We start from the raw sequence: 13,517 nt of genomic DNA, 5'->3' as shown, positions 1-13,517 counted from the left end.
CAACAGCTGACGGCAGGCGGCCTGCAACGGTCAGACTTGCATGACAACCTGTTGCTTGAACGTGCCTCTTGGTGTGGGGGGTTATTTATTTGAAAAGTGTATCACTAGGGCGCCAAATCCGTCCCCCTATAAACTGATGGTTTCAAAAGGTTTAAAAGGAAAAAGAGAGTTTCAGCACAGTTTTAGAAAAGTCTAGCATGAAATTCATCAAAGAAACGTATTACGAATATAAGTGTAAAATCTTTTATAAAATAATTAGGGTATTCCCTAAACTGTTGAATTGCTGAAATTTCAGAAAGCTGACTTTTTTTGGAACAGCTGATTAACAGCTGACCAAAATTCAACAACTCAACAGTTTAGGGAACCCAGAGGTTGCACTGGTTTTCATACAAAATAAAGTGACTGCTTTTCAAAGCCTTGAGGTTGAGAATTGCTGGAATTTCTGAAAATTAAATTTGTATGAAACTGCAGATAAACAGCTGACCGAGATCAACAGCTAAGGAATCCCCTAAATGATTAGCAAATGAAATCCGCAGACTTGGTGTGGTGAGTTGACTTCGCTGTGTTGAGTTTCCCATCGCGTTCGCCCTTTTCGCGCATTCCGCCTGCGGTCCTACTAAATCAAGATTGTAATTTTGAACTCCGGAGGAAATTCGTGTAAAAGTCGCCAAAAAGAGGGTCTTAAGATGTCCAAGGTGACCGTGCAAGACATAGAGGCGGTGGATGACTACTGGGGACCCACATTCCGTTCGATTCTAGAAGGTAACTGATGATTAAAGCCCTTTCCCCCAACTTTGTTTACGCCCATTTCGTTTTGTCCACGGCCAGGCAACAACACCAAGCAGATTGGCGATCAGCTGGAGCAGCGGATTCGCAGTCATGACAAGGAGATCGAGCGGATCTGCAACCTGTACTACCAGGGCTTCATCGACTCCATCCAGGAGCTGCTGCAGGTGCGCACCCAGGCGCAGCAGCTGCACAACGAGGTGCACTCGCTGGACACCTCGCTGCGCCAGATTAGCGCCTCCCTGATTCAGCAGGGCAACGATTTGGTGCGGGCCCGCCAAATCGAATCCAATCTGGCCAGTGCCATCGAGGCCCTCAAATCGTGTCTCCCAGCCCTCGAGTGCTACATGAAGTTCACGCAGCAGGCCAAGAACAAGCAGTACTACCAGGCGCTGCGGACGCTGGAGACCCTGGAAACGGAGCACCTTAATCGACTCAAGACGCACAACTACCGCTTCGCCACCCAGATGCAGATACAGATACCCATCATCAAGGAGAACATTCGTCGCTCCTCCGCCTCGGACTTTCGCGAGTTCCTGGAGAACATCCGCAAGTTTTCGCCGCGCATCGGGGAGCTGGCCATCACGCACACCAAACAGCTGCAGAAGCGGGACATCAACGCCATCATAGCCGAGCATATGCAGCAGGTGAACGGAGGCGGCGGTGCGGGCGGAGCAGGTGCTGGCGGGGATGATGATGGGGCCAATGTCAGTGCCCAGGACCTCATAGACTTCTCGCCCATCTACCGCTGCCTGCACATCTACATGGTGCTGGGGCAGCGCGAGTACTTCGAGAAGGACTACCGCCAGCAGCGCAGGGATCAGGCCAAACTGGTGCTCCAGCCGCCGCCCAATATGCACGATAATCTGGAGGCCTACAAGACCTACATTTGCGCCATCGTCGGCTTCTTTGTGGTCGAGGATCATGTGAAGAATACGGCGGGCGATGTGGTGACCAGCAGCTATCTGGAGGATCTGTGGTCCAGCTCGCTGACCAAGTTTGTTAACGAGATCAGCATGAGCTCTTCGTCCTGCACCGATCCCAATATTCTGCTGCGCATCAAGAACCTGATTATGCTGTCCATCAATACTTTTAAGTGTTATGGTTACACAGTGAGCATCCTTTGGGAACTGCTGCATAATATGAGGGATCATTATAACGAGGTGAGTGCTGGGAAAAATGTTTGGTATTTAAATTTACGCATACTCCTCAGGGTTCGAAATTTGACACACATGTTAAAAACATGAAAAATTGTTGACATGTGTGTTTAATATGTTTTGAACCCAACGTGTTTTTTACACAATGTGTTTTTAACACGATGTGTCTTTGACTTCAAAAGTGCGCTAGTCAAAAAAACTGTAACTGCTAGTATAACTGATAACATTTTTTTGAATTCTATATTTTTTAAAATATAAAATAAGGAAACACTCGATGATTCACCCACTAACAATTGCTTTAATGGACACATATTCGGGAAAACCAAATCCATTATAGTTTTTACGTTTATCAATGCACAAAACCGTATTTGGTCGTTGCTTATTGCTTACTGATTTCTTTGGTACTTATTACTCCTTTTATTGACAGGTTTTACTGCAACGTTGGGTGCACGTTTTCCGCGAGATCCTTGACAAGGAGCAATTCCTGCCCATGGTTGTGCAGAGCGTGGAGGAATATGAAGGCATCATCGAGCGATTTCCCTTCCACTCGGAACAGCTGGAGAATGCGCCGTTTCCCAAGAAGTTCCCCTTCTCGCGCATGGTGCCAGAGGTCTATCACCAGGCCAAGGAGTTCATGTACGCCTGCATGAAGTTCGCCGAGGAGCTGACCCTTTCGCCCAACGAAGTGGCCGCCATGGTGCGCAAGGCGGCCAACCTTCTGCTAACCAGGAGCTTCAGTGGCTGCCTTTCGGTGGTGTTTCGTCAGCCGAGCATTACGCTGACGCAGCTCATTCAGATCATCATCGACACGCAGTACTTGGAGAAGGCGGGCCCGTTCCTGGATGAATTCGTCTGCCACATGACGAACACGGAGAGGAGTGTGTCGCAGACTCCATCGGCCATGTTCCATGTGGCTCGACAGGATGCCGAGAAACAAGTGGGCCTGCGCATTTGCTCGAAAATCGACGAGTTCTTCGAGCTCAGTGCATACGATTGGCTGCTGGTTGAACCTCCGGGCATTGCCTCCGCCTTCATTACGGACATGATTTCGTACCTGAAGAGCACCTTCGACAACTTTGCCTTCAAGCTACCCCACATCGCACAGGCGGCCTGCCGACGGACCTTTGAGCACATTGCCGAAAAGATCTACTCGATTATGTACGACGAGGATGTTAAACAGATTTCAACCGGTGCGCTAACACAAATCAACCTCGATCTAATGCAGTGCGAATTCTTTGCGGCTTCGGAACCTGTTCCTGGTCTAAAGGAAGGAGAACTGAGCAAGTACTTCCTGCGCAATCGACAGCTGCTGGACTTGCTCATCCTCGAGGAGTGGAGCACGTATTTCCATGACTATGGAAAGCAGGAGAACCGCTACCATCTGGTGCAGCCGCAGTCGATTATTGTGATACTGGAGAAGATCCGCGAGGCGGATAAGAAGCCCATTTTCTCGCTGGTGCGAAAGAACGACAAGAAGAAGTTGTTGGAAACGGTGCTCAAGCAGCTGAAGCACATTGCTGATCGACAGAACTAGGACTAGAAGGCTGTTAGTTAGAAACAATTATAGCCTGCAGTAAAAATGTGCTTGAAGAATTTAATTTAGATTTCGCCCAAGAATTCCCACTATTGTAATTGTATAACCCCCAACTCAATAGCTTTTCCATCTTTATTATTTAGGCTAATTTGAGTTTTCACATGGAAAAAGTTGTTAGTTATCATTTACTTTTGATTCGATTTGTTTTTATAAAAGACAAATTTCAATTGAAAACTGCTCGACCCGTTGAACGTGTAAAATTGTATTTTGAATTTTGATTCGTATGTACAAGAAGCGCAGAACTTTAGTACGGATTGCTGATAAATACAAAACGAAATACGTCAAAGAAATGAAAACAAACGGAGAGGAACGTCTAAATAACAAATTGTATATAATTATTAGATGTATGTAGCGTACGTGTATTGTGTAGGTATATTCCGCAAATCGTATTAAACTAACTTCTAAGTTACGTATATGCGTTGTTTGTGTTGCTTTTGTCAACTCTTCGTCTCCAGATGCTTCGGCGCATCCGCATACGTGAACTTCAGGCGGAATGCCTCGGCCAGCAGAACGTTGATTTGGCGATCGGACCAGTTGTGTGTTGGCAGATTTTGTAGCAGCAACATGAGACCCTGTATTTGTATCCCTAATTAGTCATCGTTTGAGGAAGGGAATCGTATAAGCGACCTACCTGAAAATCGTTCTGTTGCATCAGCTGCTCCTTCCAGTGCAGCAGGAAGGCCGCGCACACGTACAAATGGAACAGGGCGAAGCCGTCGGACTCCGCCAGATATGTGTCCCACAGCCGGATGGTGCAGTGCAGCGGCAGTTCGCGTGTCAGCAGATTGTTCATCCAGCGAAATGAGAATTGCAAGTAGTCGACGCCGTGCGCCTGTAGATGACGGTGTAAATTCACTGAAAACGCCAATTAAATATAATTATCATTATTAATTATGGGTTGAAGGGTAATTGTTTGTCTTTATCTAGTAATCTTTCTTATGAGTTTTGAACACTTGCGGTCATAATATTGTCAGTACCTGCCAGTGCATAAAATAATTGGAAATGCAAATATTGTCAAGTATGCAAGATTATATCAACATTTACTTGACTCAAACGGGAAGTGCAAATTTGTATAATTTTATTGCATCTTCAGCTATTTTGACAAGACAATCGGAGACAACAAAAAGGCTTACCTTTTATGAGTCTTTTATTTGTTTACAAAAGCCCAAAACCTTCCCGTTTATCTTATCACAAGATCAACATATCCTATCTGTGTTTCTTCACATTTAATGTAAGATTACCACACTCACCGTCAATGCGTTGTATCAGATCCTTGAGTTGGTTAACCTTCTCCTGTATGCCCAGCTGGGCGAAGATGTAGTTATCCTGGATGCAGTCGAGAAACTTGGATAGGCACCAAAAGGAGTCCGCCTCGATGATGTTTCGCGTCTCCTCGGGCAGCGCGGACATGTCGTACTTTTCGAGATCCGTGTTCGGCGTCAGGGCCTCCTGCAGAAAGACGATGAAGAAGGGCGTGACCAGGTCGTTGATGCCCTGCACGTAGCCGGAGGCAGGATGGCGGATGGCCCAGATGAAGAGGATGCGCTCGAACATCTCCTGGACGAGCTGCTGCTGGAAGAGCGGAATCTGCGGATTCATGCGTGGCACATCGATGTGGATCTGGCGGTACGTGTCCTGCTGCGTCTCATCCTGGCTATCCACGCGGAAGTAGTTGTGCCTGAGGTCCTGATAGCCCTGTCGCTTGCTCTCCAGCACCGCCATTCTCCGTTCGCTCGAAGGCGGCAGGTATTTCGAAAGGAGTCGCCAGCTAACAGCGCGCATCTGTGAAGGGATTTTTATTAACATGATGACCAGATAAGGATAAATCGTACGATTCTCACCTTTCTAGGGACTCCTGACCAACTTATCTTTTTGAGCGCCACCAAATCCAGCTGAGGCGAATCTAGCACCACCTGGAACTTTTCAATTTTCGTCTCGTACTCGCTGTCCTGGCAGTTCGAGCTGATCTTCTGCAGTTGCGGCCTTCCCGGATAGTTCCTCAGTCGCGATCTGTAAATACAACCTCGATTACTAACCGTCGGGGGCTTGCTTGCTTGCGGTCTTGGTTCTGCGTCTGTTGACATGGCACTGAGGGAAGGGCTGGGGAGTGGCTATCAGTTAAGGAAGTAAAATGCTTCAGGAGCGGTACGAAAGTAATGCGGTTAACACTTGTTAAAACATACGGGTTAACAATGAAGACCTGGAACAACGATTTAAAATAGAAATCTTTTTCAACCCTGTTTCGTTTGGAAATTCACTGTAGTAATTTCAAATGTCTGTGGTTTAAAGAGATATCTGGGTCACCCCGTATAGTATTAACTTGTAACTAAATTTAGTTACTAAAAAACCGTTTCTAAATCCCTTTCTTCAACGTTTTTTTAACATTACCCGCCTTTTTAGCTTATAACACTTTAATTAGTTAAACTATATCCAATTATGACTTGAAATCCCTTCAAAGGGGTTTTCAAAAAGTTCCTAAATATTTCTTAAAGAGCTTTTACTGCTTTTTACGGCCCCCTTTTTTGTCTTACATCACCAAGTAACCACGGAGGAATGCGGGTTCGCACCCGCTCCACCCCTGACTTGTTTGCACAACTGCAGACCCGGGGTTCAACTTTCTTTTCGACTTCCCAGTTGAGTTGGCGCCGCTCACCTGTTCTCGTTGCTGTCCGGCAGCGATCTGCGGTCCTCCCTGCTCTCCTCCGTCGAGCTCCTGCTGGCCGGGATCGAGTCTGGGCCACATTCGCTAGTCGGCCGGGATGCGTTGTGATTCTGGTTGCTCCGCGAGTGCGTCTCGATCACGTTGAGCGCCACCGTCTGGGACACTTGCCGGGAAAAGCGAGCCGCATCTGTGGGGGATCAAGACGGGGTATATAAGTAAGATGGAAATTATCCTGGTGGCACAGCCATTACCACCGCCGGCTCCAACGGCCGCCGCCGCAGCCGCCTCCGTGCTGCTGATGATGCAGAACTCGTCGTCGCCCATGTCCCAGGCATCGCTCACCGACTTCTGGTACTCGGTGAAGGTGGACACCATACCAGGTCCGGGGGCAGCGCCTCGTCCGGCCGCTCCGCCAGCCCCCACGGACTTTTCGAGCTCCCGCTTGGGACTGGGTCGCCCGGGCACCCGACGTCCGCTGTTTTTCCAAAAGGTCGAGGCGTTTGCGCCGGGCGTTCCTGCTTGTAATGGTGCTCCTGGTGTTCCTGGTGCTCCCGCTGCTGTTGTCGCTGCTGTGGAATCGGCTGTTTGGCTCTTTGCTGCTGCTTGCTCTACATTATTATCCATTATACGTCCCCTAAGTCAGCCCGATTCGATGTCAGCGTCATTATTTTGCATTAAAAAAAAGTGTGACCCTCGCAGCTTTGGCCGCTGTTGCCGCAAGGCCTTTTTCTTGGCAGTGATGCGAACGAGGTGTGATTTGTGTGACTGGGGCTCCCAATTCAGTGACAAGGTCGGTTTCGCCCCTTCTATAAATATACTTGTTAGGGGCTGTCCATATATTAAGTAATCACAATTTGAGCGATTTATTCGCTGCCTCCAAGAGATACCTATGCCATTTAACATTTAACCAACTCTTCCGGAAATCAGCAGCGACTGGAAGTTCATTTGATTTGGAAAGAAGAACTCTAAATAACTATAAAATAAACCAAGTGATTTATAAAAGTCTCCATAGTATAATTTGAAAAAAAAAGGAGCAGGATATCAGAATATAATAACCAAGGGAACTACAATACGGATTATGTTTTCTATAATATTCTCTAAATCCCATTTTTTGGATGTTTATAGCTCAATATTAACTAGATTGATTTTTAAAAAGATATAAAGAGTTACCTAAAAGCATACACGTTAAACATTCCAATCCCGTGACTTTTTCCCCGGTCCCAATTCACGCACTTGGCAACCCTATTCGAGGGCACCGCGCACGGTCACTCCAAATGCAAAACAAGTGTCTTTCGGCGTGATAAGAGCAATAGCCCGCAATCAACCGATTTCATTATTCGCTGGTACAATTGCAAGCTCCAAAACTATGCCATCGGGGAGTCGCTAGACAGGCAGACAGTTCGGAACCAGCAAGATGCAGAAGCAAGAGGAGGTGCTGTCGCGCCTGCGCCCGATATTCGACATATTTTTGCGCGAGAACTTTTCCACAACCAACAATGTTTACTTTGAGAAGCTCCTCACGCACTTGCAGGCCAAGGGTAAGTTTCTAAATCAGACTGGCCGAGCTATCTAATCCCAATGCTGATAAATATCTATCTGACCAACTCCAATCAGAGAACGCCTTTGTGCTGCAGGCCCCCTTTGTGATGGAATGGGTGGACCGGTGCCTCACTGCGGTGAACGAGGACTTCAACAGGATCCACCCGAAGGTGGTGTCCTTCATGCTGAATCTGACCAGCTATCTGGCGAGCAACGAGTGGATGATTGTGCGCCTGCGAGAGCTGGATATAGTTAGCAGGTGGGTGTGCCATAAGGTTTAAGAAATGACTTCCTAATCCTTTCCTTTTTAGATCTGTAAAACTCCTGCAGGGCGAACAAAACTTCAGTCCTTCGATTAAGCTGGGCGGCATTCGTCTTATGAAGGCCATCACCGTGTACAGCATGGGCCTGGCCTTCCTGAAACTGCATCGCATCTGGACACTGCTCATCCAGTACTCCAATAACGACCACACTTTGTATGTCGTGCGGGAGGCCCGCCAGGTGCTCTACAATATGCTGTACAAGTCCTGCGACAAGCTGCACGACAAGGCGGTTACTCTGGAGATTCTCACCGAGATCATGCAGCCCATCCACGACAATCTGTACAAGAACACCGACAGCGAGGAGCGCATCCACATCAAGGTGGATGATAACGAGCTGCTGCACAAAATCTCCGCCACCCTGGACCTGCTGTCCTACATCCTGCAGCAGACGCTGGTGCTCGAGGAGCGCTCCAGCCTGATTGCCCTGCTCAAGGAGCATCATGACTTCGAGATTACTATTTGGAAGCTCATCGATATGACCCACAATCCTTACTTCATCGAGAAGATCTTCACCACGCTCAGTAGCTACAATTTTGCCCTGCTGCTGCACGAAAAGTTGCTGAATCCGGACGCCACCGAACCGCCGGAGGAGTTTACCGAATTCGGTTTGGCTTTCTTCAATCTCATGAAATTCTTTATTACCCGCAAGGACGGCGTGAGCTTCGTGAAGTTGGCCGAGCTAAATCACGTGCTGTGGAAAAGGCTGGGACCCCGGGCGCCCAAAGAGATTGTCATCCAGCAAGAGCGTGTGACATTCGAGAACCAGCTAATCTGCTTTCACATGCTGCCACTGCTCTTCTCCATGAAGTACGCCCAGAAGATCGCCGACGAGGAGAACAAGGTGGAGCTATTCGACGCCTACGTGGTGAAGTTGCTGGAGATATCCTGCGAGCAGACTCTGCGACTGTGCTACACCATGCGGGATACCTTCTTCACGGCTGACGGCATGGCGATGGGTCTGGTGACCGCGGGGCTGGCCAACAAATGTATTCACAGCCTGCTGGCCCTGGAGAATGTTCTCGATCGCGAGCAGGCCGTCACTGTGTGTCAGGCTCTGCTCTACGTGCTGCGCGAGGCGGTGGCCCTGAGCGTGATAACGAGCAACAGCCAGGATGACTGCCACAGCGTGAGCAGCGCGGGCAGCTCGTACCTGGAGATGTATCCACAGGGCACCGAGAAGGTGGTCAACGATCCAAAGGTCCTGCACTCAGTCATGGTGGGTCTGCGCACCCTAATCGAACGCTTTAAGATTACGTGGAAGGAGTCGGTCGAGACTATTGGCCTTGTCAATTGCCTGGCCTTTGTTTTGGAGAACACAAACATGGATGCCAGGGTGAGTGGAAATTAAAAGCAGGGTTCGGAATTTAACACACATGTTAAAAACATGAAAAATCGTATTTTACAGTGTGTCAAATACAATGTAAAATGTGAAAAAAAAATCCCTTGTGTTTTTTACGCAATGTGTTATTAACACGACTTTTTTTTACACACTGTGTTTTTAACACAAATGAAAATTACATTTTATACTCTAGAAAACCGTGCAATTTTCAGTTCAACGTACAATTCTGACACTTCAATGTCAAAAACTCATTGTGTTAAAAACACGCTGAGTAAAAAACAAAAATGACATGTGGGTTTTATTTATGTTTCTAACATATGTAGGATACAATTTTTTACATACAAGTCAATAACTTTTTTTAAACTTGACAAGTTTTTTACAGTATGTGCTATTTTCCGAACCCTGGTCGAAATAAAACGGAGACTAACCTTTGTGCTTTTGCACTTTGAACTTGACATGTTTACTTGAACATCTTGCTAAATTTTTTTTACTTTTGCAGTGCACTGTCCAGGCGCTGAAGCTCGTCCAGCTGGCTGTGGAGCACTTCCTTTCCCCGAACATGGCGCTGCTGGTGGACAACTTGCAGGGCTCTGCGCTGGTCTGCCTGGGTCCCATTATCGTCAAGCGAATGCATGACACGATGTGGGAGGTGCGTGACACAACGCTGGAGCTAACCACCTCTATAGCCAGTATCTCCCGCATCAGTAAGCATGTTATTATTATTGCCCTTTGCTTACCTTTAATGAGTCGCTTTGTTTCTACAGAGTTTCCCGCCTTTCAACGGTTTCTGATCGATTCAAAGATACCGCCTATAGTCTATGAAATGGCCAAGAATGATTCTGAAGTCTATGTACGAGCCTCTGCCTTCAAATGTCTTTCCCAAATGGTGTCCATAAACCTTTTGTGGGAAAATGGTCTTAGCCAACTCGATCTTGTGGTGAGTAAATAGATTTATAAGCCTTTTCAATCATTAACTAATTGAATATCCCCAGGACCATCTTCTGTATGTGATGTATCGGGAAAACGATGATATTGTGCGAGCCGAGGCCGTAATCACGCTGATGAAGATCTACGAGCACCGCAAGATTCACGAGAAGTACAAGGATACCCTTTTCTCGACCCTCAACTATTGTGTAGTCGGGGATCATCACACGGATGTGAAACTGAACGCGCTGAATTTCTGGCGCCGGGAGTTCTATCGGCAGTTCAGCAACCAGGGCATGATCGATGGCTCTTTTCCCACGGTGACCTTCTCGAAGGAGCAGAAAAAGATCGTCACGCTGACGGAAAAAGAGATCCAAACGAGCATTGCCAAAGTATTTGGCGGGGTGCAACAGTACGGATATTTTGGCATCCTGCTCAAGTGCTTGCGCGAGGAGACTTCGATGGAGGTGCTGGAATTCCTCATCAAGGGCGTCAAGATAATGACGGAAAAGTTTGAGCGCTACAAGGGCATAATGGACGAAATCGAAATGAGATCGCCGCTCTCGGACAGCGAACGTTCGACGTTTAGTTTTCCGTCTCAAACGCAGCCAACTCCAATTCCCCAAGTACCAGTGAATTCCAGCGAGGCAGACGAGGTTATCGAGGCCATACTGAACTCGCAGGATGCCCAGCTCTTGGAGAAGGCCTTCGAGACCCAGATGCAGATTAACGACGAGGGGGAGACGGCGGAGAAGCGGCACATCGATGAGTTCTACTACAAGCAGTTCGCGATGCCGCTAAGACAGTTCTTCGAGGAACTGAAGACCATTGACCTGGACCAGTTGGTCAAGCAGCACCAGGAGTGGTTCGAGTGCAAGGAGAATTTCACATCCCTGCTGGATGATATCCTTGGTGCGTTGAAGCGCGACGATGAGAACATGATTTCGGACTGCTACTAATTCCGGGCTAAGCCGATCGCAAGTCCAAACCCCTCTGTGAACTAAGCTAAAAGTGTTTTTCCTTGAAATAGAAAATATTTTTGATAACTATGTAAGTGTTGCACACGAAATGAGATTTTATTCCGCCGCCGCAGACAAAAATAAAGAAAATTTAAAAATAGAAATTAAGGAGTTCAAATCTTTTAAACCATATTCAAAAGACCCCAAAGTTCAAAATTCCACCGTTCCACAATCGACGCACATAGCGAAGACACACTCCATTTCAGCATGACCGTTTGTAATATTTTCGGTATTTTCTGGAATATTTAAAAATGGTATATAAAGTATATTTTTTCTACACGTACAAGAAAGACGCCGGCTGTTAGAAAACGAAGAATATGTGTAAGCAAAAGCAGGGGAATTTCGGAAAACAGAAACCAAAACCCGATCCTTTGCAGCCGCCTCGATGAGCAGCAAGAGCACCCTGGTGTCCTCCATCATATCGGGACTCCTGAGCATCGTCCTCTTCGCCACACTGCGCTTCTGCTCCGAGTGGTTCAACGATTCGCAGCTGAAGGTGCTTCTGGGCGGCTACCTCTTCTCCTGGCTGTTCATCCTGAGCCTCACCTGCGTCTCCAATGCGGAAATGGTCGTCTTCGGCCAGGACTTCCAGGCCAAGCTGCTGCCGGAGATCCTCTTTTGCCTCTCACTCACGGTGGCCGCCGCGGGAATCGTGCATCGCGTCTGCGCCACCACCAGTGTCCTCTTCTCCCTGGTGGGCCTCTATTTCCTCAACAGAATCTCCACCAAGTACTACTCCGTCCAGGTGCCCATCGTAGATGCTCCTGCGGCGAGGAAGGGCGCCAAGAAGTTCAAGTGATCACGCTAAATCTCTAGCCTGACTCTGCTAACTAAAACATTCGAATAACCATAAAATACACTTTAATAAATAACACATTCTTATAAACTATGCGGTGATGTCACTGCCCACCTCCATATTGGCCTCGTTTCCCACCTCGGAAGTGGATTCGTTGCCCGTCTCCGTTAAGTAGGCTAGTATGTTGTGGTCCATAAAGCGCACTATCTGAAAGCAGATAATTGTGTATACTAACTTACAAAACAAACCTCTTCCTTACCATTAACCCCTTCTGGCACTTGAGCGCCTTGTGCTTCTCCTCGAGCCGATCCCGCAGCGTCTTGAACCATTCGACGATTTCAGTGGCTTTGGGTGGCAATTCGAAGCCCCTGTATCCTGCCCGCTTGAGTTCCTGGTTGCTTGAGTTGAAGGCGACGCTGGCGGTGAGCAGGGCGAAGGCCTTTACCAGGACATATGTCCTTCGTAACGACCAGTCTAGCAGGATATTGTTGTGGCTGACTTGTTGCAACATTTCAAAGGATTCCCATAGCTAAAAATAAACATAGATGAGCCGGGTTCAAACTGAAACTGGGTGACTAACACTGCGATAGATGTGCAGGATTATTTGGGACCCAGATATGATGGCTATTATGGCGCGGAGCAGTCCTAGAGAGATCATCTTGCCGGTGTCGCTGGCCACCAGGATGTGGGGAATGACCTCCAGCAGGTAGACGAAGTAGTGCTCCTCTTCGCTGGTGGCCAGCTTTAGGCTGCTGAGAATTTCAATAGTGGCGTAGTGGATCATCGTGGGCTTCAGGGTGTCCGAGTAGGCAAAGCTACCGTTCAAGAGCTCCAATCGCTGGCCACACGGCCTTTCGTCCTCGTTCTCGTCCAGCAGGAACAAGGCCACGGATGCAGAGTACAGGGCCACCACCTCTTCCAGGCTTAGGTTGCTCTTCAGCATCTGTAGGAAGCCCTCGCGAAGCTTTAATCCATATAAAAAGGAATGTTAGTCCACATTTCATCAGGAAAGTTCCTAGATTTCCCACCGTGCCCACATCGTCATCTTCGCAAGCCTCTACGCAAAAACTGTATCGCTGGAGTGGTCGCAGTCGCTTCAGAATTATCTTTAGCTGATTCAACGTTAAATCAGGAGCCTTAATATCTGGGAAATCTGAAAAATTTGCTTCCAACATTTTGTTTTGTCAACAAAACTGCCGGCTTTTTCAATATTTGGTATTTCTTCAGGCAGGATATACGGTAGTTCGTTTACGTTGCCAGATGTTAGGATGATTAGTTTAATTTGAAACCGATTTATGATTTTTTAAAAATATTCCTATTAAAACGTTTATATATATTAATGGCATTAAAATAAACTCGACAAGATTTAATGTATTTG

At 47.4% G+C, this 13,517-nt stretch overlaps 5 protein-coding genes across 8 annotated transcripts; 3 read left to right on the top strand and 2 right to left on the bottom strand.

Annotated features, from left to right (window-relative positions):
* The first annotated feature begins 572 nt into the window (after window positions 1-572).
* Sec15 (exocyst complex component Sec15) lies at window positions 573-3,946 on the top strand. The gene is made up of 3 exons (XM_017148237.3): window positions 573-762; window positions 829-1,949; window positions 2,371-3,946. The coding sequence occupies exons 1-3, from the start codon at window positions 687-689 to the stop codon at window positions 3,475-3,477; spliced, it is 2,304 nt and encodes a 767-aa protein (XP_017003726.2). The 5' UTR covers window positions 573-686; the 3' UTR covers window positions 3,478-3,946.
* Tbc1d22 (TBC1 domain family member 22) lies at window positions 3,846-6,991 on the bottom strand. Of its 2 annotated transcripts, none has more exons than XM_070216638.1 (6): window positions 6,451-6,991; window positions 6,191-6,386; window positions 5,379-5,637; window positions 4,788-5,319; window positions 4,169-4,392; window positions 3,846-4,109 (listed from the first exon to the last, which is right to left on the bottom strand). In XM_070216638.1, the coding sequence occupies exons 1-6, from the start codon at window positions 6,821-6,823 to the stop codon at window positions 3,975-3,977; spliced, it is 1,719 nt and encodes a 572-aa protein (XP_070072739.1). In that variant the 5' UTR covers window positions 6,824-6,991; the 3' UTR covers window positions 3,846-3,974. The 2 variants fall into 2 exon arrangements, with proteins under 2 accessions (XP_070072739.1, XP_017003727.2); XM_017148238.3 differs by having other exon boundaries at window positions 5,379-5,547; window positions 6,451-6,984.
* A 467-nt stretch (window positions 6,992-7,458) lies between these two features.
* On the top strand, window positions 7,459-11,378 carry LOC108061853 (uncharacterized). Its single transcript, XM_017148261.3, has 6 exons — window positions 7,459-7,737; window positions 7,814-7,997; window positions 8,050-9,394; window positions 9,900-10,104; window positions 10,165-10,337; window positions 10,393-11,378. Exons 1-6 carry the CDS (start codon window positions 7,614-7,616, stop codon window positions 11,281-11,283), a joined length of 2,922 nt encoding a protein of 973 aa, XP_017003750.2. The 5' UTR covers window positions 7,459-7,613; the 3' UTR covers window positions 11,284-11,378.
* Window positions 11,379-11,587: 209 nt separating this feature from the next.
* LOC108061763 (protein KRTCAP2 homolog) lies at window positions 11,588-12,205 on the top strand. Its single transcript, XM_017148109.3, has 2 exons — window positions 11,588-11,664; window positions 11,721-12,205. Exons 1-2 carry the CDS (start codon window positions 11,661-11,663, stop codon window positions 12,140-12,142), a joined length of 426 nt encoding a protein of 141 aa, XP_017003598.1. The 5' UTR covers window positions 11,588-11,660; the 3' UTR covers window positions 12,143-12,205.
* On the bottom strand, window positions 11,973-13,355 carry LOC108061762 (uncharacterized). 3 transcript variants are annotated; one of them, XM_017148105.3, is made up of 4 exons: window positions 13,168-13,352; window positions 12,720-13,103; window positions 12,399-12,668; window positions 11,973-12,346 (listed from the first exon to the last, which is right to left on the bottom strand). In XM_017148105.3, the coding sequence occupies exons 1-4, from the start codon at window positions 13,312-13,314 to the stop codon at window positions 12,230-12,232; spliced, it is 918 nt and encodes a 305-aa protein (XP_017003594.3). In that variant the 5' UTR covers window positions 13,315-13,352; the 3' UTR covers window positions 11,973-12,229. The 3 variants fall into 3 exon arrangements, with proteins under 3 accessions (XP_017003594.3, XP_070072564.1, XP_070072565.1); XM_070216463.1 differs by having other exon boundaries at window positions 11,973-12,342; XM_070216464.1 differs by lacking the exon at window positions 11,973-12,346 and having other exon boundaries at window positions 12,513-12,668; window positions 12,722-13,103; window positions 13,168-13,355.
* Window positions 13,356-13,517: the final 162 nt, after the last annotated feature.

This window comes from Drosophila takahashii, chromosome 3R, assembly GCF_030179915.1.
Source record: "Drosophila takahashii strain IR98-3 E-12201 chromosome 3R, DtakHiC1v2, whole genome shotgun sequence".
Taxonomy (NCBI): domain Eukaryota; kingdom Metazoa; phylum Arthropoda; class Insecta; order Diptera; family Drosophilidae; genus Drosophila; species Drosophila takahashii.
This window is presented reverse-complemented; position numbering and strand designations above follow the sequence as displayed.

Bases quoted from the DNA above. Each gene is read 5' to 3' on its own strand.
- Tbc1d22 (XM_070216638.1), bottom strand. From the start codon at position 6,823: ATGGATAATAATGTAGAGCAAGCAGCAGCAAAGAGCCAAACAGCCGAT. The intron at 6,387-6,450 runs GTAATGGCTGTG...GATCCCCCACAG, and splicing joins GGCCGTTGGAGCCGGCGGTG to ATGCGGCTCGCTTTTCCCGG. The intron at 4,393-4,787 runs GTGAGTGTGGTA...TGGCGTTTTCAG, and splicing joins TCTGATACAACGCATTGACG to TGAATTTACACCGTCATCTA.
- LOC108061762 (XM_017148105.3), bottom strand. From the start codon at position 13,314: ATGTTGGAAGCAAATTTTTCAGATTTCCCAGATATTAAGGCTCCTGAT. The intron at 12,669-12,719 runs GTTAGTCACCCA...GTTTATTTTTAG, and splicing joins TCCTGCACATCTATCGCAGT to CTATGGGAATCCTTTGAAAT. The intron at 12,347-12,398 runs GTAAGGAAGAGG...ATCTGCTTTCAG, and splicing joins AGTGCCAGAAGGGGTTAATG to ATAGTGCGCTTTATGGACCA.
- LOC108061853 (XM_017148261.3), top strand. From the start codon at position 7,614: ATGCAGAAGCAAGAGGAGGTGCTGTCGCGCCTGCGCCCGATATTCGAC. The intron at 7,738-7,813 runs GTAAGTTTCTAA...AACTCCAATCAG, and splicing joins CACGCACTTGCAGGCCAAGG to AGAACGCCTTTGTGCTGCAG. The intron at 9,395-9,899 runs GTGAGTGGAAAT...TTACTTTTGCAG, and splicing joins ACACAAACATGGATGCCAGG to TGCACTGTCCAGGCGCTGAA.
- Sec15 (XM_017148237.3), top strand. From the start codon at position 687: ATGTCCAAGGTGACCGTGCAAGACATAGAGGCGGTGGATGACTACTGG. The intron at 763-828 runs GTAACTGATGAT...GTCCACGGCCAG, and splicing joins ATTCCGTTCGATTCTAGAAG to GCAACAACACCAAGCAGATT. The intron at 1,950-2,370 runs GTGAGTGCTGGG...TTTTATTGACAG, and splicing joins TGAGGGATCATTATAACGAG to GTTTTACTGCAACGTTGGGT.